General features: G+C 46.7%; 2 protein-coding genes and 1 pseudogene across 7 annotated transcripts in view; 1 reads left to right on the forward strand and 2 right to left on the reverse strand.

Annotated features, from left to right (window-relative positions):
• The window catches only part of HNRNPDL (heterogeneous nuclear ribonucleoprotein D like), a 4,558-nt gene extending 3,948 nt beyond the window's left edge, over nucleotides 1-610 (reverse strand). For 2 of the 6 annotated variants that reach the window (XR_011970429.1, XM_072623955.1), the window contains exon 1: nucleotides 104-576. Coding sequence is in view for 4 of the 6 variants with exons in the window: in XM_072623955.1 (XP_072480056.1) it covers nucleotides 104-537 (434 nt within the window). In the remaining 2 variants the exon portion in view is untranslated. Of the gene's footprint in view, nucleotides 1-103 lie in introns of all 6 variants that reach the window. The other 4 variants (XR_011970428.1, XM_072623953.1, XM_072623956.1 and 1 more) reach the window with 3 other exon arrangements.
• Nucleotides 611-1,032: 422 nt separating this feature from the next.
• ENOPH1 (enolase-phosphatase 1) overlaps nucleotides 1,033-20,780 on the forward strand; it is a 30,982-nt gene continuing 11,234 nt past the window's right edge. Inside the window, exons 1-5 of the mRNA XM_072623957.1 lie at nucleotides 1,033-1,437; nucleotides 9,359-9,460; nucleotides 10,336-10,538; nucleotides 18,260-18,392; nucleotides 19,816-19,939. Of these exons, the coding sequence (XP_072480058.1) occupies nucleotides 1,354-1,437; nucleotides 9,359-9,460; nucleotides 10,336-10,538; nucleotides 18,260-18,392; nucleotides 19,816-19,939 (646 nt within the window). The 5' untranslated portion in view covers nucleotides 1,033-1,353. The remainder of the gene's footprint in view (nucleotides 1,438-9,358; nucleotides 9,461-10,335; nucleotides 10,539-18,259; nucleotides 18,393-19,815; nucleotides 19,940-20,780) is intronic.
• On the reverse strand, nucleotides 15,009-15,454 carry LOC140514012 (uncharacterized protein KIAA1143 pseudogene; annotated as a pseudogene).

Genomic DNA, 20,780 nt, shown 5'->3' on the forward strand with positions numbered 1-20,780 from the left:
GAGGGGCCGCGCGGGGCCCGGGCGGCGCGCGCCAAGCCCCGGGCCGCGGAGGCCCGGCGGGGCAGGGACGGGGGCCCACGGGGAGGAAAGAAGCGTGCTGTACCCGTCGTCCTGCTGGTTCTTGCTGGCGTTGATCTTGGAGCCCTCGGCGAACTCCTCCATGTTGCTGTACTCGTTCACGTCCTCCATGGCGGCGGGGCTGCGGGCCGGGGGCAGGTGGCGCGGAGAGGCAGTCGCAGCGGCGGCGTGTTGGATGGAGCCCGATTTAAAATGGCGGCGGAAGAGATCCGGGCGCCGCCTGCGCCCTCCCTTTATAGACGGCCCGCCCGCCAATCGCGAGGGCTGGGGGGCGGTGACGTGGCGCGGCGCTCGGCGCGCCCCCTGCCGGGCGGAGCCGGAACTCAGCGACGGCAGCAGCGGGGCGAGCAGCCGCGGCGCCCGGGGCCGCCAATGGGAGAGGCTGCGGGGGGCCAGCGCCGAGGGCGGCGAGGGGAACAATGGCGGCGGCGCCTGCGACAGCCGGGGCGGGACCTCCATAACGGCCCCGCTGCACGGGGCGGGGGCGCCGCGCCGCCCGGCTGAACCGCCGCGCCGGGCGCTCCCGATGCCCGCCGCGGGTACCTGGATCTGCGCGGCGGCGGCGTCCGCTCCGGCCCCGCCTCTGCTCCGCCTCCTCCTCCGGCGCTCCCCTTGCGCGTGGCCGCTCCCGCCGCCCGGGGCTCAGCTGGGGCCGCTGCGGAGGCCGGGGGGACTGCGCCGGGGGCCGGCTGGCTGCGGCCGGGCTGGCCGGCGAGCGCGCACGCGCGCTGGGCCCTCCCTCGGGCGGGCTGGAACCTGCGGCGCAGGAAGCGCGAGCGCCCGGGAGCGCCTTTCGGCGGTGGCGCGGCCCGGGAGGCGCTTCCGCTTCCCCCCCCTCCGAAAAAGTGCCTAGCCCGAGCTGCGGGAGCGGGAAGCCTCGAGGAGGCTTTTGGCGGGGACGGGGGCCTGGAGGAGAGAGGGCCCGTCTACCCACTTGAGAAGGGGGAAGGTCGAGGGAGCGTCAGAGCGAAGGGAGGGGGGAAGCTTCGGCACGTGCTCCCGCAGTCCCAGGGCCGAGCCCGCCGCGCCGGCGTGCTCTTTGTTCCCGCCCCTCCCTCCCTCCCTCCCCAGGACCTCTACGGGTCCGTCCCTGCCTGCCAATCGTCGCTCCCCCCGCCGCCGCCAGGACACGCCCCCGCCTCACGTGACCCACCCGCCCCGCCCCCGCGCTCTAGTGCGCCGGCGCAAAGAGCTCCCCTAGCGTCCCCGCTGGGCTGCCCGGGCTCCTCCCGCGCTCCCCGCAGCCGCCGCAGCCGCAGCTGCCGGGGCGGAGCCATGGGAGTGCTCTCGGTGCCCCCGGAGGTGACCGTGATCCTGCTCGATATCGAAGGTACCACTACCCCGATTGCTTTCGTGAAGGTGAGGGGCGGCCGGAAGTGGCCCACGCGGCCAGCACCTAGGGAACGCCTGCAGTGTGCCTGGGGTGTGGGGGAAGCCTCTAGGAGGTGCCTGCTGTATACCGTGGAGGAGGGGGCGGCGGGGGGAGGTGTCGACATCCAGGAAGCGTTGAGGGGGTGGGGGGTCGGGACCACTCCCAGTGCATCATCCCAGTGCAGGGCCTGGCGTAGAGCGGGCGCTTAAGAAATGCTTACTGATCAGTCCGACGTTTGGGCTTAGGGCGTATAGATGCCCGGGGCTCCCCACTCTTACCTCCTGCAGCCCCAGAAAACGGAGAGGGGTTCATCCTTTCTCTGGGGTGACTTCCTGGGATCCCAAGCCCTGTCAGCATTCACGTGTTAATCGCTGAAACAGGCCCTGACCTCGAGGAGTTTAGCATGTGCATCCGGGGGTGGGGTGGGGGGAGCCGCAGGGGGGCCTCGGGCAGAAAGGGGGGACAAAAGGGGGGCCCAGGCTGAAGGTCAGGAGGAGGAGGGACCCAGGCTGGGGGTGAGGAGAGGGAGGGGCCCCGAGGTGAGAGGGGGAGAGCCCCCGACCTGGAGACGAGGAGGGGGAGGGGCCCGACCTGGAGACGAGGAGGGGGAGGGGCCCGACCTGGAGGTGAGGAGGGGGAGGGGCCCAGGCTGGAGGTGAGGAGGGGGAGGGGCCCGACCTGGAGGTGAGGGGGAGAGGGGCCCCAACCTGGAGATGAGGAGGGGCCCAGGCTGGAGGGGAGGGGCCAGGCCAGAGGGTGACTGGAGGAGCCCCAGGCCAGGGTCTCCAGCAGACTTTTAACTGTTTGTGTGGTTTTTCTGGTTCTCATCCCTCCCTGGCTGTATCTTGTGGTTCCCTGGATTTACTGGCCAAGGGGCATTGGAGGCAGGACTGACCACAGCCTGCCCCATGCCCTGTGACTGGGGACAAGCCAGGACCCAAGGGTTCTCAGGGAGGTGGAGGGACTGGCCCATGTGGCCCCCAGACACCCCCCCCCCCTCAGCTGTGTATCTGTTGGCTTACTGAAGGAAGGATGGTGGTAAGAGGAGCCTCTGAGACACTCTCCATCTGCATCACCCACATTTGTTGTGTTGTGAAGAGCAAAGTATGATTATTTAGCGCCTCCTGTATGCAAAACACTGGGCGTAGTGAGTAATGCCAGCTGAGTCAGAAAAATCCATCTTCAGACACTCATTAGCCGCATGACCCTGGGCAAGTCACTTCACCCTGTTTGCCTCAGGTTCCTCAATCGTGAAGGAAATGGCAAAGCACTCTGGTGTCTCTGCCAAGAAAACCCCAAATGGGGTCATGGGGAGTTGGACCCAGCAACAGCAACACATAGTCAAATCACAGGAGAAAGGAGATTTCACTCCACAGACCTATGGCCTATATGCCTTGCACACGGTAGGTGCTTAATAAATGGTGAAATCCATTCTTGAACGGTGCCATAGGAGCATCTTTTTATTAATATTTGAACATAAGATAACATCATTCATGCAACTTGTCCCCATCCCTGGAAAAAAGTTAAGCAAGACTGCCTAAGAGTTGAAACAAATAGTAGGTGTGGCTCTGCTTCTGTTTACCTGGGAGGAAGTGCTTTCACTTGAAGGGCTTGGGGCCACTTTCCTCTTAGAGGTGTCTTTGTTTAAAGACTGATGTTGAGTATTTCCTTTTGTCAGGAAGTGGGTTCTTTTACCAGGGATGCTAACGTGTTAGTGTCAAAATAAGCATGCATAAATCCCAGTGAATGGGATTTGCGACTGACTGGCTGAGGTCTCAGCTCCAGCTCGAACAGTCGTCTTCCTGGTCTGTGGCTGTATGGCCTCACATGACCTGATCCAAGATGAGAAAACCATGAGGGTTTTAAGAAGACGTGGAATGCTTTTACAAATGTGCGCACCAAGGAGAATTGTTAGATTAGTTTTCTTCTACCCCCATGGCAGAACAAGGGGTCTGTGTACTAAATGGTTCATAACACAGTGATGCTGAATTAAATTCTCTTTGTTTTCGAAACCAAAAAACAACCTGCTTTTTTAAAGTTTCTCAGAAGTACCAAGAGTACCCATTTTTGTGCAGTCTGGTGAGACCTATGGACCTCTTTTCAGAATAATATTTTTAAGCAGTTGAAAGAAACACTAAAATTCTATGAATTAGTCAGGAAACACTTATCAGTTGTCCATGCTAAGGCCTAGAGGTAGTGATACCAGGTTCAGGGCCCCAAATCAATACCCTGACCATCGGAAGCTGTTCCCAGCCAAACCTGACCAGAAGATCCGAGAATCTGTCATCCTCTAGGACATGTGTGATTTCTCTGTGTAAAAGGAGGGTGATGGCCCAAGGGAAATTTGGGACTCCTTAGAACTCTCAGCCTGTGAGCATGTCTTTTGTTTGGTCTCACCCTGGATGCTGCAAGAAAAGGTAAATGTGGGGGTCAGGGGAGTCCTCATTGTTAGAGGTATCCAGAAGTGTGACGGGCCCAGTTCAGAAAGCTAGAGGCGTCTTCGACCCTCTTTGGACGTTGTCCCAAAAAGGTTGGATAACTGAGTTAGGGATGCTGTTAACACACAGAGGTGATCCTTGTTAACACGCAGGTTAATAGAGGTCTCTGGGGGTCTGTGAAAGGTCGACTGAGGTCCAGGCTAAGACAGGGCTGGAGGAGGCAGAGCTCCCCCAGCCTAGGATGTGACCATGACCTATTAGCATCTGTAGGGGAGTAGTGGAATGGTTGTAACTACATTTCTAAAACCTGGAAATGCTTGGGAAGGAAGAACGGACGCTGGTGCAGGGAAAAGATACAGTTGGAGCTGAAATTGGTTTTGATAAGAGACAAAGGGCTGGCACTCCCTAGAATCAACTTTTTGGCCTTCTGGAAAGACATAATGATATTTTTAAACAGTTGATGGACATCCTAAATTCCATTTATAAGATAATGAACATATCATTTTTCTTTCCCCACCCAAGTCCACAGACCCCATAGAACTCTGTTCACAGACCCTGTCAGGGTATGTAGTAGTGGTAACGTCTTTGTGCCTGCCTCCAGGCAAGTTAGGCCAGGTTTTCCTTGAAAGTAACCTAGAGCTAACTTTTCTCCAGGCTTGATTGGCTCTCGGGCCTGTCTGCTTGGGCTGTGGACATTGATGCCTGGTCCTAAAGAGCTGGGGGTATGGGTGGGTGGGAGAGTCTCCTGTTAGGTGGGAGATTGCAGTGGGTGACTCATGCAGAGAACCTTGCTCAGCCCAGTCAGTGACTGTCCTCCTTGGGCATCCTTTTGTTAATTGCTGTAAGACCTAAGAGTATTTTGTCCCAGTAGTGAACCCAGACTGCCCTGGAACTGAGTCAGACCCAACTCGGAACAGGGTCCATGGATTTCTGGAGAAGGGAAGCAGAGCAGTGGGAGGAATTGTGAGAACTTCGAGGAGCAGTGACTGAGAATCTGATCAAGGGTAGATTTCAGAGAGGGCAGCTGTGAGGGCTTGGGGTGGGGCTTCTTTCTTTATATTACGTGGACAACCATTTCACCATAACTGGTTTCCTTGGTGGTTCTCTGTACTTAATTGCATTTAAAACCATGATGCTGAAGAGTCCCTAGGTCTCCCCAGACTGCCAGGGGGTACAGGATGCACCGAGAGCTAAGGATCCTAACCAGAAAGGGGTTTGAATGTGGAGCCTAGGGCTTTGAACATGGTCTCATAAAAAGCCCCATCGTCCATTGATGATGGGCATTCTGGAGTCCCCAGATGTGGGGCTGGTGTGGGGTCGGGCTCTTGGAAGTGGGTGAAGGACTGGAAACGAGGTGCTCATCATTTGGCTCAGTGTCAGCAGACCCTCTAGGATCCTTGGCCTTTCCCAAACCCAGTTTGAGGAATGCTGTGTGGGGTGTGAGTGGGGGGGTTTCCCCCTGGAGGTTTTTGTTTCTTTGGCCTTGATCTGGCCATGAGCATTTCTTCCTGCTTGTTCTGCCCCAGTCACTGTGCTAAGGGCCGAGCACATAGAGAAAGCTGAAGAAACCGCCCTGCTCCTAAGGCGATTCAGGTTGAATGACAGGAAGAACCAGGCCCCCTGCCACCCCTACCCCCCAGCCCAGGATCCCAGCTGCAGACACCCCCTGGTGCCTTCTCAGCCGGAGGGCTTTGCTCTCACCACAAGAAATAGCAATTTGTAGAGAAAATCCAGTTCACCAAATTATTCTGCTAGATGTGACAGCACTCTGTTGCCCTTTATTTAGAAGAAAAATGGGATTTTTTGGCTGAAAACTCATTAGCTCCTCTGGAAAGATGCTGGAGAGGAGGAGCTGGCTTGGGATCCCAGCTGGGCAGAGGTTGTGTTCCCCAGGTGTTTTAGAGGAAGAAGCTGGCTCGGACAGGTCAGGCTTATCCTTTGGCAGAAGCAGGCCTTGGACCCAGATCCTCACTTCTAGTTAGTCTAATAGCCGTAATCAGTAGCTAATGTTAGAGGAATACTTGCTCAGTGCCAGGCCCTGTACTAAGTGCTGTGCAATGATTCTTTCATTTGACCCTGTGAGCCACATTTTACAGGTGAAGAAACTGGGGCAGCCAGAGGTAAAGTGACGTGCCTAGGGTCACACAGCAGATAGTAAGTGTCTCAGGGCAAATTTGAACTCGGGTTTTCCCGACTTCAAGCCCCATGCTCAATCTGATGCACCACTTTCATTGTTGTTTTTCTGTTTCTGCCTCCTCCCTCCATTTTGATGGGTAGTATCCAGGTGGCCATATTTGGCACATAAAAAAAATTAGCACTTTCAAGTTGAAATGCAAAAATGCTGTATTTCTGCAGCAGGGCTGTACATTTAGAATACACAAGTTCAAGGAGCCATGTGGTATAGAATTCTGCAGTAGAGATCTGAAAATACATTTGAGGGTTCTGCTTTCCTTGGTCTGTATTGCTTCATAGAAACCCCATATATCTTCAGATTTGGGGGGAGGGCATTTAATACACTTATTTCAACTGTCTCCTAGGCCATTCCCACACAATTTAAAGCCAAAAGACCACAGCTTACAACACTGCAGATTGTGTGGAGGATGCTTGCTGTGCTTTGTGAAATTATTCTTTTTTTAGAATTGTGTGAATTGGAGGCATGACCCACATGTGGGAGGAATCTTAGGACACAGACGTGTGGTTACCCCCAAACCTCCGATAACTGTAAAGTGAGTGCTTTGGAAGGCAGATCCCCAAGCTGGCCAACATCTTACGGCAAATGATTCCTTCTAGCCTTAGCTCCAGGACGGAGACTCTGGGTGTACTGAAAACAAGGGTTTTGCTTCTGGCAAGTTTTTTGTTCTGTAATGGAAACACACCTTTCTCCTTCATCACTCACTCAAGCTGCCTGTTTCTATCCCAGATGAACTTAAACAGTGTCTGTTTATTCTTAGGGATCTAGGTAAGTTCAGCATTACTTGGTTGTCTGAGTGCTAAACCTTTCAAGAAAAAAAAATGATCTAGAGAAACTAGTATTTGAGAATGCAGGAAGGACTCGGGCCTGCGTCTTGGAGGATGATTTATTCTGTTCCTGGGTGTCCTGGAGAGGACAGTGAAGCTCCTTCATTCCACGGTCCTGCTGTCTGGCTCTCTGTCCAAAGGCCCTTGCTTGGGACAGGCCTCCTCCTGCCTAGGAGAGCTTTCCATGCAGTGAGCAGCTGCCTCCAGGTCAGAGTTTCCATGTCGAAAGTGTCCTGTCCCCTTGGATTTCAAAAAGACGTTTCATCCCATTCACGAGCGCCCAGGGGTTTGATCCCCATAACCTCCAGAATATATTAGTTGTGTTTTATGTTTTATCTCTGGATGGTTGAGGAATTCCTTGCCTGTTAAGTCTGAATTCTGGCTCATGCCATGCCTCTTGAGTGAAGTGCCTGACCTGCTCCCCACCTAAAAGCGGGGGCAGCGACACCTTCAGGGCTTTCTTCTGTTGTCCAGGCTTCATGTTGCAGAACCACTCTCATCTCTAAAAAATCCTAAGATTCTTACACTCCTGAGCGTGAGCTTTTACCTTCCCCAATCCCTGAGAGCCCCCAGCTGCTTTGCTGGGCTAGACCAGCTAATTCCTTGGCCCCTCCAGCCCATGGCCTTTTGTCAAGGCCAGCACGCCCAGCCAGAAAAACATAAAAATTAATCCATGCCAGGCCTGGGCAGTCAGAGGAAGGTCTGTAGAGAGCCATTGGCTGGCTTATCCCAGGCCTCGAAGCACTTCTTTTGGAGACTGGCCGCATTTGCTATCACCTTGCTGGGCCTTTTCTGCTGCCCCCATCCATGGTGCATTCCTTCTGTCTTTTTTTCCTTTGAAAATCCAGTCAGTTCTTAGTGAGATATTCTCTCCTTCCTTCAAGTGATTTCTGGATTTCCAGTAACTTATTATGCTGGTCTGGGACATTTTCTCTGGCTCAGTAACATCTTCAGTTTTTGTTTCTGAATTGGAGTTTTGTTTCAAGGCCAGGCTCTATCCTCTGTCATGCCCTGGATCCCTGTGCTGACTCCTGGGATGAAGTCCCCCACATCTTTGGAGTTTGGGGTATCACATCTTCAGGGCCTTCTGTGGCATCTCAGGACAGACTGCCAGGGACATTGGCACCTCTGGACCTGGGCTGTCCTAGTCTGAGCACTGCCAGGTAGCTCTAGTGACTTGATCTCCTCCTGCCTCTAAACCCAGGGCCCAGATGAGGAAACTGAGGCAAAGAGGATTTAAGTGACTTGCCCAGGGTTACATAACTAGTGTGTCTGAGGTCAAATTTAAACTCAGGTCCTTCTGACTGTGGGACCAGTGCTCTGTGCACCCTACCACAGCCCCTAACAGAATTCTCCCTGAGATGTAGCATTCTCCTTGGTAGCATAAATAGCCATTTACAAGAGGGGAGACCCCTTATGTTTCAGGTCATTGAGTTATAGTCTTATGGAAGAGAAATGTTCCAGCTTCTTCCCATCCAACTGCTTGAACCAGTAGCCAAGACATATTTAGCTCTGATTTCTCCCAGAAGATCCTGTAGCTCTTGATTTCATTAGTACACTTTCTCCCCTGGCACAGACTGTGGCCAGTCTCCTGTGGCCATTCAGCTGATGGGCAGAACGTCTCTCCAGATCCATTGTTGGTCCATATATGCATGTAGCTTCTGCTTTTACAGCCTGCTGTTGTCCATGTTTTTTCCAAAATAATTTCTGAGAATTGTATTCCCTCCATGCCCTGGGGAGCCCAGTGTTTGAATAGGTGGTTAGTAGTGGGGAAAATGGGGAAATGCCATGTAGTACAGCAGTTTTGTGCTACAGAAGTAACACAGAACTTGCCAAACCCCGTGTGAGGACAGGATAGAATTCTAGACATAAAAAATCCCAGTTATCCAGAGATCTCAGAATCCTCTTTGTCATTGTTTAGTCATTTCACTCCCCTTTAACCCTTAGTGAACCTCATTTGGGGTTTTCTTGGCAGAGATACTGGAATGGTTTGCCATTTCCTTCTCCAGCTCATTTTACTAATGAGGAAACTCAAACAGGGTGAAGTGACTTGCCCAGGGTTGTACAGCTACTAAGTATCTGAGGCCAGATTTGAACTTGGATCCTCCTGATTTCAGGCCCAGTGCTGTATCCACTGAACTGCCTAGGGATATAATCCCTACTTTTAATAGGCATAGCATTAGGATTTTAAAAAATATATTCATTTTTCTGATAGGGAGTTTAATATGTAAGCCAAACACCAAGAAAGAACCCTCCCTGCCCATCCTCTTCCTTTCTTAGTATTTGTCATCAGGTGGTCGTCATTGCTCCTATAAATGGAACCTTAGTCACATTTTGGGTAAATGGTCTTGGTGCTGAACTGAGAGGGTAGAAGAAGAACGTGACTTCATTTCTAGCCTGAAATCCCTCTTTTTTGTGATCCCTTTTTTTCTGCATGATTATTTTTGTCCAGGACACGTTATTTTCTTATGTTCGCGAGAATGTTAAAGACTATCTGCACACTCACTGGGGAGAAGAGGAGTGCCAGCAGGACGTGAGTCTGCTGAGAAAACAGGTGTGTGCCCCTTCCCCCTCCACGTGCCCGGCAGCGCCTCCTGCTGCGTGTGCCTCTTCACTTCAGTGCATGTGCTCACCTGGCTTCTTCCTCCCTCCTGCCCCAGACACACACTGTCATCGTGTCTCCCCAGCACTCTTGGCTTTGTTTGTTTCTGTGTAAAAGTTTTATATCCATCACATTGTCATCTGCCTCTCTTTCCCTCATCTCCCATCTACTGCCTCTTTCCTTCTGCTCTGTGGGATTCAAGCTTTGTCCTAAACAAAATGCACTTTCTCTTAATCCTTTCTCTTTCTTCTCTCTCCCTCTCTCTCTTTTCCTTCCTCCTCTCTTCCTTCCTCTCTCTCCCTTTCTGTTTCTCCCTCTATCTCTCCTCTTCCCTATGTCTCTCCCATCTTCTTTTTCCTTCTCATTTTCTTCCTCTTTCCCTCTCTCAAATTCTTTCTTTCCTTCTCACTCTCTCTGTGGTTTTAGATTTTGTACCTTTAAGAAAGTAGGCACTGTGGAGAAAATAGAGAATAGCTGTTCTGTTCCTAGTTGGAGTATCTCAAGTCCTGTCCTCCAAGAGCGCCATGTAATCTGGTTGCACGTCCTTTGGACAGAGTTGGAAGGTGTTGGTTCTGCTGCGTCTGTGCCTGAGAGGCTGTTGCCCCTCTCTGGGGCTCAGTTTTTTTCTTCATAAAATGGAGTGTTGAAGTAGATGGTTTCAGAGTCTCCTTTCAGCTTCTACAGCCCTCTGATTTTAATAGAAAGTGTTATAGTTTTATTTGGGATGATGAGACTGAAAGTATATAAAGAAAGTACCTGCTTTGGTTTTCAGATTTCATTTTGAAAGAAGTTTAACAAAATAAATAATTTTTTAAAATGACTTAAAGGCAGAAGAGGATTCTCACTTGGATGGAGTTGTGCTGATTCCCCCCAGATCTGAGCATGGTGCTGATGACACAGAGCAGATGATCCAGGCTGTGGTGGACAATGTGTACTGGCAGATGTCTCTGGACAGGAAGACCCCAGCCCTGAAACAGCTCCAGGGCCACATATGGCGGGCTGCCTTCGCAACTGGGACAATGAAGGCCGAGTAAGTGACCACACCGTAGAAAGAGTTTGCCCATCCCCTCCCACCTTTTCTCATTCCCCTTTCCTTCCTACTACAGGCCATTTTAAATTACTCCAGTGCTGCAAGAGTCTGCAGGCTCTTAATCCCTGGGATTAAGGATTAAAATCAGTGGCAGTACCTAGAACTCAGACATAGCCAGTCATGTTAGTTTTGTTTTAATATCTCCCTCGGGGGGATAGATCAGTCCAGACAATGAGCAGTTGTTTGATTTTATTTTTGTGAAGTGATGATGGTCCCTTTGGCCAGCTGTCTCCCATTTAGCTCAGATACCAGAGGCCTACCTAGCTAGGCCTCTAGGGAGTCTGGGAATGAATACCAGCTTCACAGACAAACTCTTAAGGGCCATTTAAGGAGGGTGGAGCAGCTCCCTGGTGTCCTCAGGGACACCTGAGTGATGAGAGGGTGAAGGAAAGGATCTTTAAGAATCTATACCATATTGGGAAAGGGGGTATGGTGGGGTGAGAAGGCGCATTTTTATGGCAGGACTCCAGAAACTTTTCATTCTCAGAGGTGAGGAGCTCCAGGAGTAGGGCTTGTATCGGTAAGCACTCCAGCATACACAGGGGGACCTCCTACCACAGGTTCTTAGGTCTGCATTCATAAAAGAAAAGGTAACTTTTGAGGGGTTAACAATCACTTTAATCAAGCACAGGTATCAGAGAAAATCAAAGTCAAAATTTCAGAGAAATCAAAAATCAACAGCTAGCACTTCCAAACTTCCTGACCACTAACATACATCCATCTTTACCAGAGAGGGAAGGGTTTTCAAAAAGCTGGGAGGGGGGCTGCTTAGCCAACCCCTAGAGTCTGTTCTGGCACGCAGACCTTCTTCAGAGTATTTATATGCTTTTTAGAGCCAGAGGGCATAACCCTGGGACCTAGTGCTTCAGTAGAAAAAACTAAAGGTACTTGGGACCCACCTCCAAAATAACTCCCCTAATCAAATTTCCCACAATGGGCAGGCCCCTCAGTGGGTGGGAAAAATCATCTCCAATCAATTATTCAATTGGACGCACTTGTAGTAAAACAAAAGCAGCGGAAGATCCTAATTTGATTGCCATTACAGAGCTTTCTCCTGTCTTTTGGGGACACAGAACTGGACTTGGAGTTAGACCTCAGTTTGAATCCTGCTTCAATAGCCATGTGACCTTGGGCTATTTAAGGTCTCCTGAGCCCCATTTCTTCATCTGTAAAATAGGGATAATAATTATAATATTAATAACAGGGTTGTTATGAAGCTCAAATGAGATAATGTAGGGAAAGAATTTTCAAAATGTTATTTCTTTGTTTATTTAGAGGCCTTGGAGTCCTTTTCCTGGCAGCTTTGCCATAGAATAGTGAGGACGGGGGTGCCAGCTGGGTGCCATGTGAGCTGGTGGTGGTGGTGGTGGTGTTTATCTCCTCTTCTCTTTGTATTATGTGAGCCTGCAGCTTTATAAAGAAACCACAGGGCGAGACTTAAGCCCTAATCTGTGAGATTCCTGGGCCTGCTGTTGCCTGATTCCGTCTTCTGCACTAATGCTGTCAAACCCAAAGAGAGAGATCTCAGTGGGTCTTCATATTGCCTTAGAAAACCTCATGGGAGCATTCACTGTCTATGTTCTATTGCATTTTTACTGATTTTGTTATGTTTCCCAATTGCATTTTATTCTATTCTGGGGTATCACAGAGCCTCGTCTTTGACCCTAGTGCTGGTGACTTCAGTAAGATGTTATTGGCCATTTCCTCTCATTGTACAGTTTCTGTTACCTTTGGGTCACCTGTAATGCTAATTCCACTTTGATTTGGTGCTTCATGATTTAAACCCATAGAGCACCACAAAGTGAGTGTTTCTATTAAAAATAAGCTTGGAGACCCAGAAACAGCTTGAGATTGTTCAAAACTCAGGTCTCTGCCAAACACAAGCCAGGGTAGTAAGCTTGCTGTCATCTATGGTTGTTTTTCCATCTGTCCATCCTCTGACTGGCTTCTTGAGGGATGTCAAAAGTTTAGGAGTGGCTGATGTGGTATCTGCAGGTCAGATTTCTAAAAGGTTCAAGAATTCTGGACTGAGCCTAAGGAGACTTGTGATTTCAGCTCTGCTGATGCCTGATTGCATGACCTTGGGTATCATCTCTCTTTATCTCTCTGGTTTCCTCATTTATAATGTGAAAATTTAGATGTTATGACCTTAAAAGTATCTCTTTCTCTCTCCCTTCCCACCTCTTTAAAAGTTAACATCTTAGTATATATAGGCATTAGCAGGGAGGAGGTAAGCTAGTGGTCTCCACCCTGGCCATTTTCCCCTTGCTGCTGCTCCCCCCTCACTCTCCAAATGGGACTACTAGAGACCATGCCTGGAACTTAAGGAACTTAGACCTTAGTAGTCCCTAGCTCCCAGAGGGACCAGTGTGTCCTGGCTCTTTTCCATTCACCACTGGCTGTAACAGTGAACTGTCCTATTTTGTACTCACCATCTTGGTTGCTTCCCATACCATAACTCCCTTCCCTGGCCTTGCCATGTTGTCTTACTCATTACAGGTTTTTTTCCTCTTCTTAATTTGAATTATTTGTCATACTGAAGCTGCCTTTCCTAGTAGTGTTTGCAGAGACAGTCATATATTTTTTTCACTCCAGTTGGAAATGCAAATTTTGGAAGTGGGAAGGAAAGAATGTTTATTGTGTTAAGTGCTTAAATAACACCATATGATCAGGATAGGAACTATTTGGGGTTGTTCAGACTTTGGGATAAAACAAGGCTGTGAAACTTTCTGAAATTAACCAGTATTCATCTGATTTCTCCTAGTTGTAGGATCTCAGTGTTCGAAAGGACCTCAGAGGCCATTTAGGCTGAGCCATAATCTTTTCTATAACATAGAAACTAAGTAGTTACCCAACGTTTTCTTGAGGGCCTTAAGTGAGGGGACTGAAACCCTTCAAAGCAGCCTCTTCTGCCTTTAATAACTAATTATTTCAGGTTAAATTTGACCCTACCATTTCTGTCTATGACTCCTAGTTCTGCCCACTGAGGACAAGCAGAACCATTCTTATTTATTCAGTATTTAAAGATGGCTGCAATGTCCTGTCTCATTCCTGCTCCCTTCACCCCTCTAGTTTTTTTCTCCAATTCAATATTCCCCAGTTCCTTCTTCACCCGATCCTGAGCCTGTCCTGTGTAATGGGAGGAAATGACTGATAACGTCTTACCAGAAGTCACCAGCATGGAAGAATTGTTTTCTTTACACTTTTGTGGTCATGGCATAAATCATCCTCCTGGTTCTTCTTACTTCACACAGAATCAGTTCATAAAAGTCTTCTCAGGTTTCTCCAAAACCTTCCATTTCATCATTTAATGGTATAATGGTATTAGGCACTGTATATTGTTCAGACATCCACCTGTTAATGAATACCCCCTTAGTTTCCTGTTCTTTGCCATGATAAAAGAATTTTGTGTGTGTGTGAGATTCTTTTCTTTTTTTATTTATATTTTCTGCTTTTATTACATTCTTATGAGTTACGTTGAACCATTAACAGTTAAACCTCAAACAGCTACAACATGGCAATTTTCTATCAGTTCCTTCACAAAGCTTTATATTCTCCATTAATTTTACTTCTTTTGCTGCAAAATAAGAAAATAGATTCAGGAGGTTTTCTCATACCAAGAGAGTCTGGGACAATATACCATAAATTCTTGCTGGCATTTTAATTAGAATACAATAGATTCTTTTAGATAGCCAAGTGGGATTTAGAATCCACCTAATTTCTTTTGTTGAAATGCACATTATCCTACATCTCAGATCTTCTTTTTAAAAAATATATATATGCCACAAAGGTGTCAGTTGTTCATAAGCTTACATGGAACTTTCTAAGGTTGAAAGGTGAAGTTTGATAAAAACTGCAAAAAGTCTCAGAACATTAACAAATCACAGGCTTTAAATACTTCTATCAAGTTGAGCTAAAAGATGCTTCAGTGTGTGAGGGAAGTTGCAGGCATTAAAGTAAAAAAGTATTTTGCATTAACATGATGTTCATGATAATTCAAAGTAATTAAGTGAATCATGCACTTAGAAATGGAGAAAACAGGGCAGTTTCCTCAAGGTCATTGAGCAAATCCCATAAGATCCTGGTCTCTTGCTCTAATCAGTAGTTTCAAATGAATACATAGACTTCCTATCTTTAACTTAAATGGTGCTGGGTATCATGTTAGAGACAGTACAACAAAAGGAGGAGGGGGTGCCATGTATACCTGGGTCATGTATTCATGATCTAGCTCCTTAGGCAATCTCAACTGTTCACTGAAATATTTCAGTTACATCGAACAAAGTTCAAGTATACTTATCACCAACATATGTCGTTCTTTAAAAAATATAGAAGTCCAAAAGAAAATGTTTAAGGAACAGCCCCAAATGCCCATGAAGGAGAGAATACAGAAGTTCAAAATATGTACAATTATTAATCTTCTTCCTCTGCATCATCAAAAGAAAGCAGGCCACTATTTTTTATTTGTTTCTGACTGTTTTTTGGAACCAAGTCCTCTTCTTTTCTTCATGTTTTTTCTTCTTTCTGGAATTTGCTGTCAAACCCAAATATTCTCATCAGAGGATCTCTTGGCTGGTTTTCTGAATATAATTTTTCCATCAGCTGGAGCTGGTTCTTTGTCTGGTTTGGAAGACTATCTGCTGCTTAATTTTCATGACTTCCTCTACTGATAAATCTCCTTTTTTCAGCACGACCACTCGAGGCTGCTCATCTTCATTGTCATCTTCTTTTGGAATTTCAGGTTGAATTTTCTTGGTTTCTGCGGTGGACCCCTCCTTATAGCTGATCTCCTGCTTGAAGCGGGATAGGAACATGGGCTCCCGCAGATGCACATATGATGCCTGGTTCCGGTTGCTCATGGTTTCTCTGAGAGGAAGTGGCCGGGGATGGAGAAAGACAAAGGGGCCCCAGATCTTATTCATCTCCTGGAAGCGAGAGTACACCTCCTTCCACCCTCGATTACTTTCAATGTAGGATGTTTACCTCTTTCTTGGATTTCTTTGGGATAGAGGCCCAGCGCTGGTGTGGCTGGGTCAGGGGATATGCACAGTTCAATGACTGCAAGAACAGAGTTCCAAATTGCTCCTCCAGTAGTGCACTAATGCATCTGTTTTCTTGTAGCCTCCAGCATTTGTCATTATCCTTTTTGGACATCTTTGCTTATCTTGATGGCTAGGAAGTGTAGCCTCAGAGATAGTTCTCATATTATTAGTGATTTTATATTGTTTTTTTATATGACTGTTGGTAGCTTAAATTTCTTCCTTTGAAAAATCCATATTCATATCCTTTGTCTATGTATCAATGTGGGGAGTGGCTCTTATTCTTATAAATTTGATTAGTTTCTTCTGTATGTTGCATATAAGACCTTCAATGTATATCACCCTACAAGTTATCCCCCAGGTAACTAACTTTAGCTGTAGTTTTTTGTTTGTGCAAAAACTTGTTAATTTTATGTCATCAGAATTGTTCATTTTATCATCTGAGCTTTCCTGTCCCTTGTTTAGTCATGAAGTCCCTATAAATCCAAAAGGAAAACTTCATCCTTTTTCCTCTAATTTGTTTATGAGGTAACTTTTTATATTGAAGTCAGGGATCCAGTTGGAACTAATCTTGTCATAGGGGATGAGATATTGGCTATATTTAATTCAATTTTGTTAATTAAATTAAATTACTTTAATTTTTGTCACGTAGTTTTCCCTCCACTAGTTGGGGTTTGAGGTTTTTGTGAACACTAGACTACTAGGTTAATTTGCTTCCATATGTTGTGTGCCTGAGGCAGCTAGGTCATACGGTGAGTAGAGCACTCAGCTTGGAATCAAGAAGACTCCTTTCTGAGTTCAAATCTGACCTCAGACACTTACTAACTGTGTGACCCTGGGCAAGTCACTTCACCCTTGTTTGCCCCAGTTCCTCATATGTAAAATGAGTTGGAGAAAGAAGTGGCAAGCCACTCCAGTATCTTTGCCACAAAATCACCAAATGGGGTCACAGGGAGTCAGACTGGAATGGACTGAACAATAAAATTGTGTACCTAGTCTGTTCTATTGATCAGCCTCTATTTTATAACTAGTACCATATTGTTTTGACGATTACTGCTTAGTAATATAGTTTTGAGTTCTGGTACTTTTTTTACATTATTTCCCTTGACATTTTCAAACTTTTGTGTCTCCACATGAATTTTGTTACTGTTTTTAACTTAACAGCTGAATACTTTGATATTTTTATATGGCACCAAATAAATCTGTTTGGGTAGCATTGCCATTTTTATTATGTTGACTTGGCCTACCCATGAGCAATTAATCTTCTTCAACTTATTTAGGTCTTTATTTGTGTAAAGTGGTAGTGTAATTGTAGTCATGTGGTTCCTTTGTGTGCCTTGAGACTGTCAAGTGTTTCATACATTCTGTAATTATTTTAAGTGGAATTTCTCTTTCTCTCTTTTTATACTTCGTAAATGGTCCAAGAACAAACAGATCACAAATAATCACTTCCACATCTCCAAGTCAAAAAAGTGCAAAATTAAAATAACTTTGGCCTCACACCCACCAAATTGGGAAGCAGTAAACAAAATTCCATGGTCATGAAGTTGTAGAGAGACTCACATGACATTTCTCTTGAAACATAATTTGTAGATTTATTTTGCAGAAGAATCTGGTGTATTCTATTTGACCAACATTTTTAAGTTCTTCCAGAATATTTTGCTAAGTCTTAGAAGACTTAAAAATATTGAAAACCAACTGTCCCAATTGTGCAGTTTAGAGTAGTATATATACTGCATGACCTTTTCACTCATTAGTCTGGTTATTGTAAGTATGCCCCTTGTTAACTGAAAGGGAGTGGAAACCACTTTCTTTTCAGCAGCCACATAATTTGTCATGACCCCAAACTATAAACAACCTAAATGTCCCTCATTTTGTACACTGACTCGGTAAACTTACCAATGTAACGAATATTGTAATGCAATTAAAAATAGCAAGTGGGAAGAATGTAAAGAAAATGATTCACATTTATTAAAGACAGTGTGAATCAAAGAGGATTGGAAGATTAGTGTATGTGTTAACTGAGTCAGCCTAAGTTTGTCTGTCTGTAATGTCACAGCTCTACCTTTTGGCTCCAAATGGAGCTAGGCTAATCCACCTTCTCCATGCTCTTCAGATCCTGGAGTACAGTTCTTTTGTCTCCTTCAAGACTTAGATCCTTTGTGTGGTCCTTATATGGAATGAACTAAAGGCCTGTTCTCACCTGTTGTTTTCCTTGCTCTCCATCTGGCTAGCTGTGGTGGCTACTTTCCCCTTTTAGATGACTTATTCTAACTGTCAACTTGGAAAACATGTTTATCAGAGTTGTGTAAAGAGTAAATGAATATTCCTTGAGTGAGGAGCAGAGGGGCTCTGCTCTAAGTAAAGAGTGTCAGCTTTATTCCCCATTTTAGTTGTAAGGATCTACTAAGTGAAACCAGGTAAGAGTGAGCAGCTGCCTTGTGGTGAGGAGAAGGGGAGAGACCAAGAACCCCTTCTTCCCTATTCTGACACATGGAGACCAACCCTGGGCATGTCGTGTCCACAAGAGCTACCCTGCTCTTTATCACCAAGAGTTCCTTCCCCCCTGCTTCTGATTCAGAGGTAAGATCAGGGGAGAAGTTCTCAGAGGCCACTTTTTTCTAGGTTCTTTGAGGATGTGGTTCCTGCAATCAGAAAATGGAGACAAGCAGGCATGAAGGTATATATTTATTCTTCAGGGAGTGTGGAGGCACAAAAGCTGCTTTTTGGCTACTCGACAGAAGGAGACATCCTCGAGGTGAGCCACACTGCTGCTGTGGATGATTGTGTGGTGTAAGTCAGAACTGCAAAACAAACCAGAAGGTGGAGAACCACCTTCACATTCTCTCCTGAGGTCTGGGGAAAGAAGAACGGAGAGCTGGATCTGCCAGGAATACATGGTAGGGGGAGGAAGAAAATTGGGCATCTGTAGTACCAGTGTTTTAGATGCAGTCTGCATTTCCCTCTGACAGTGAAAAATTAGGTAAGGAAAATCACAATAGATGAGCTAGTAAGCCAAGGCATAATAACTCCTTGGTAGAACAATCAGGTCAGAAAGACTTGACTAGCTGTGTGTTTCTGCGCAGGATGCCTACTTGCTCTGGGCCTCTTTGTACTCATCTTTAAAATAATGTTGGGGGGTAGTTCTTGGAGCCAAGGTGGTGGCATAAAGGCAGGAACTGGCTTGAGGTCTCTCAGATTCTTCTCTAGTCAAACTTAAAATAAATCTAGAGCACTGGAACCAACAAAAGAACGAGTTGAAACAATTTTCTAGCCCATGACAACTTAGAAGGTCAGCTGAAAATGTCAGTCTCATGGGGGTGAGAGTGGAGCACAGTCCAGGACAGGCCACTCCTCAGCAAGCCGACAGCAGGCCTCGGGGGGAGGAATGGGCATTGGTGTCTTCTGGAGCTCTCTGCTCTCAGACAGTACGGGGATTGGACAGCTGGTCAGAAGATTATAGGGGACCTTTTGCTGGCGCTGGCTGCAAAACTCTTGCATTGTTTGAGGTTGTAGTCCCAGCGTGAGGAGGAGCACCAGGGGAGTGGGGACCCTGGTCATAGGACCAGGGCAGAAAGGAATGCTTGTGGCCACTCACAGATGAGCGTGCAGGACAGAAGGGTAGGCACCGCACTTCTCCTTGGGTCATGCTGTCTTGGAGGAAATGCAGGCTCACACACCCTGACGGTTGGGGCAGTGCCGCCTCCCACCTCACCCCCATGCCAGGAGCAGAGCCCAACTTTGACGTAAAATTAAAAGTCAAGAAGTAGACCAGAAAAATGAGCAAACAACAGAAAGAACCTGGCCGTAGAAAGTTAGTGTGGTAACAGGGAAGAGCAAAACACTCAGAAGACAAAACGTCAAAACTGCTCCATCCAGAGCCTCAAAGAAAAATGTGACTTGGTCTCAGGCCCAGAAAGAATTCCTCGAAGAGGATATGGCCACTTTGCTGCCTCATGCTATTAGTTAATGTGGGTAGTTATGTAAATTTAATTTCAGAGGTAACATTTTGTGGGTTGAGGGAGACTGGGGAAATATGGATGTGGTCTGATCTGCTCTGTCTCACTATCATGTGATTGAGAATTCACTTTCCACCCATTTCACTTGTTTTTTAAATTTCTGTTTTGCATATAATTTGCATATTTAATTTCTGTTTTCTCATTTCTGTCTCCTCCGTCCAGCTTTTTGATGGCCATTTTGATACTAAGATTGGGCATAAAATAGAGAGTGAAAGTTACAGGAGAATTGCAACAAGCATTGGCTGCTCCCCCAACAACATCCTGTTTCTGACAGATGTTACCCGAGGTAGGTAATTCTTCTCTTTCCTGGTTTTTGGGCAACAGATATGTGGCCTGTGAGGGACGATGTGAACTCCACATACTTGAGGAGGAGTTTCATCTGGTGGGGTCTTAGAAAATTAATGCCTATATGTCCAAATAAATTTTAAAAGCCTAATCTGTTCAACCACTTAGGTTAGTTCCCCATTCCTTAGGGGTATGCAGTACTGGCATTTTTATTCTTGATTTCAACTCCCAGCCATCTTTCCTCTGTTTCCTTTCAGGAAAGGAATAGTAAATCTAAGGAAAATAAAAGAACTTGAAAGTATGATATATGAGGAATGGGTGGGAAGCTGCCAGGGGTCATCAAGGAAAGTTTAGAAAGAGTCTTAACCAAATTTCATTGATTCTTGGAATCCTAAGTGAAAAGAACATGGGAGCGGGAGGGAGTCCTTGGTTCTAATCTTGGTATGACGTTAAGCTTTTGTGCCCTAAAATAAGCCTTGATTTCTATAGAACAGAGGATCAGACTAGTGCTTTCCAAATGTTTTAAAGTAGTATTTTATTTTTTCCCTGATTATATGCAAAGACAGTTTTTAACATTTTTAAACATTTTTGAGTGATTTCCTACTGGGTACTCTTTGAAGCATCCAAAATTTTTCTAATGGGAAATTTGGGGTTTTGACAAAGCCAGTTCTGCCCATTTTACAAGTCTGCACAGAACAGTAGCTTTTTTTCCCTTAGCATAAAGTATGTTTCTTGTTTTTAAACATTTTGTGCATTCATAAGTATAGTCAGCATATGGACAGAGTAGGACAGTAAATGGAAAAGCAGGTCCAGTGGGGTTGGGGTATAGGTGAAGAATTCTC

The sequence above is a fragment of the Notamacropus eugenii genome, chromosome 7 (assembly GCF_028372415.1).
Source record: "Notamacropus eugenii isolate mMacEug1 chromosome 7, mMacEug1.pri_v2, whole genome shotgun sequence".
Lineage (NCBI taxonomy): Eukaryota > Metazoa > Chordata > Mammalia > Diprotodontia > Macropodidae > Notamacropus > Notamacropus eugenii.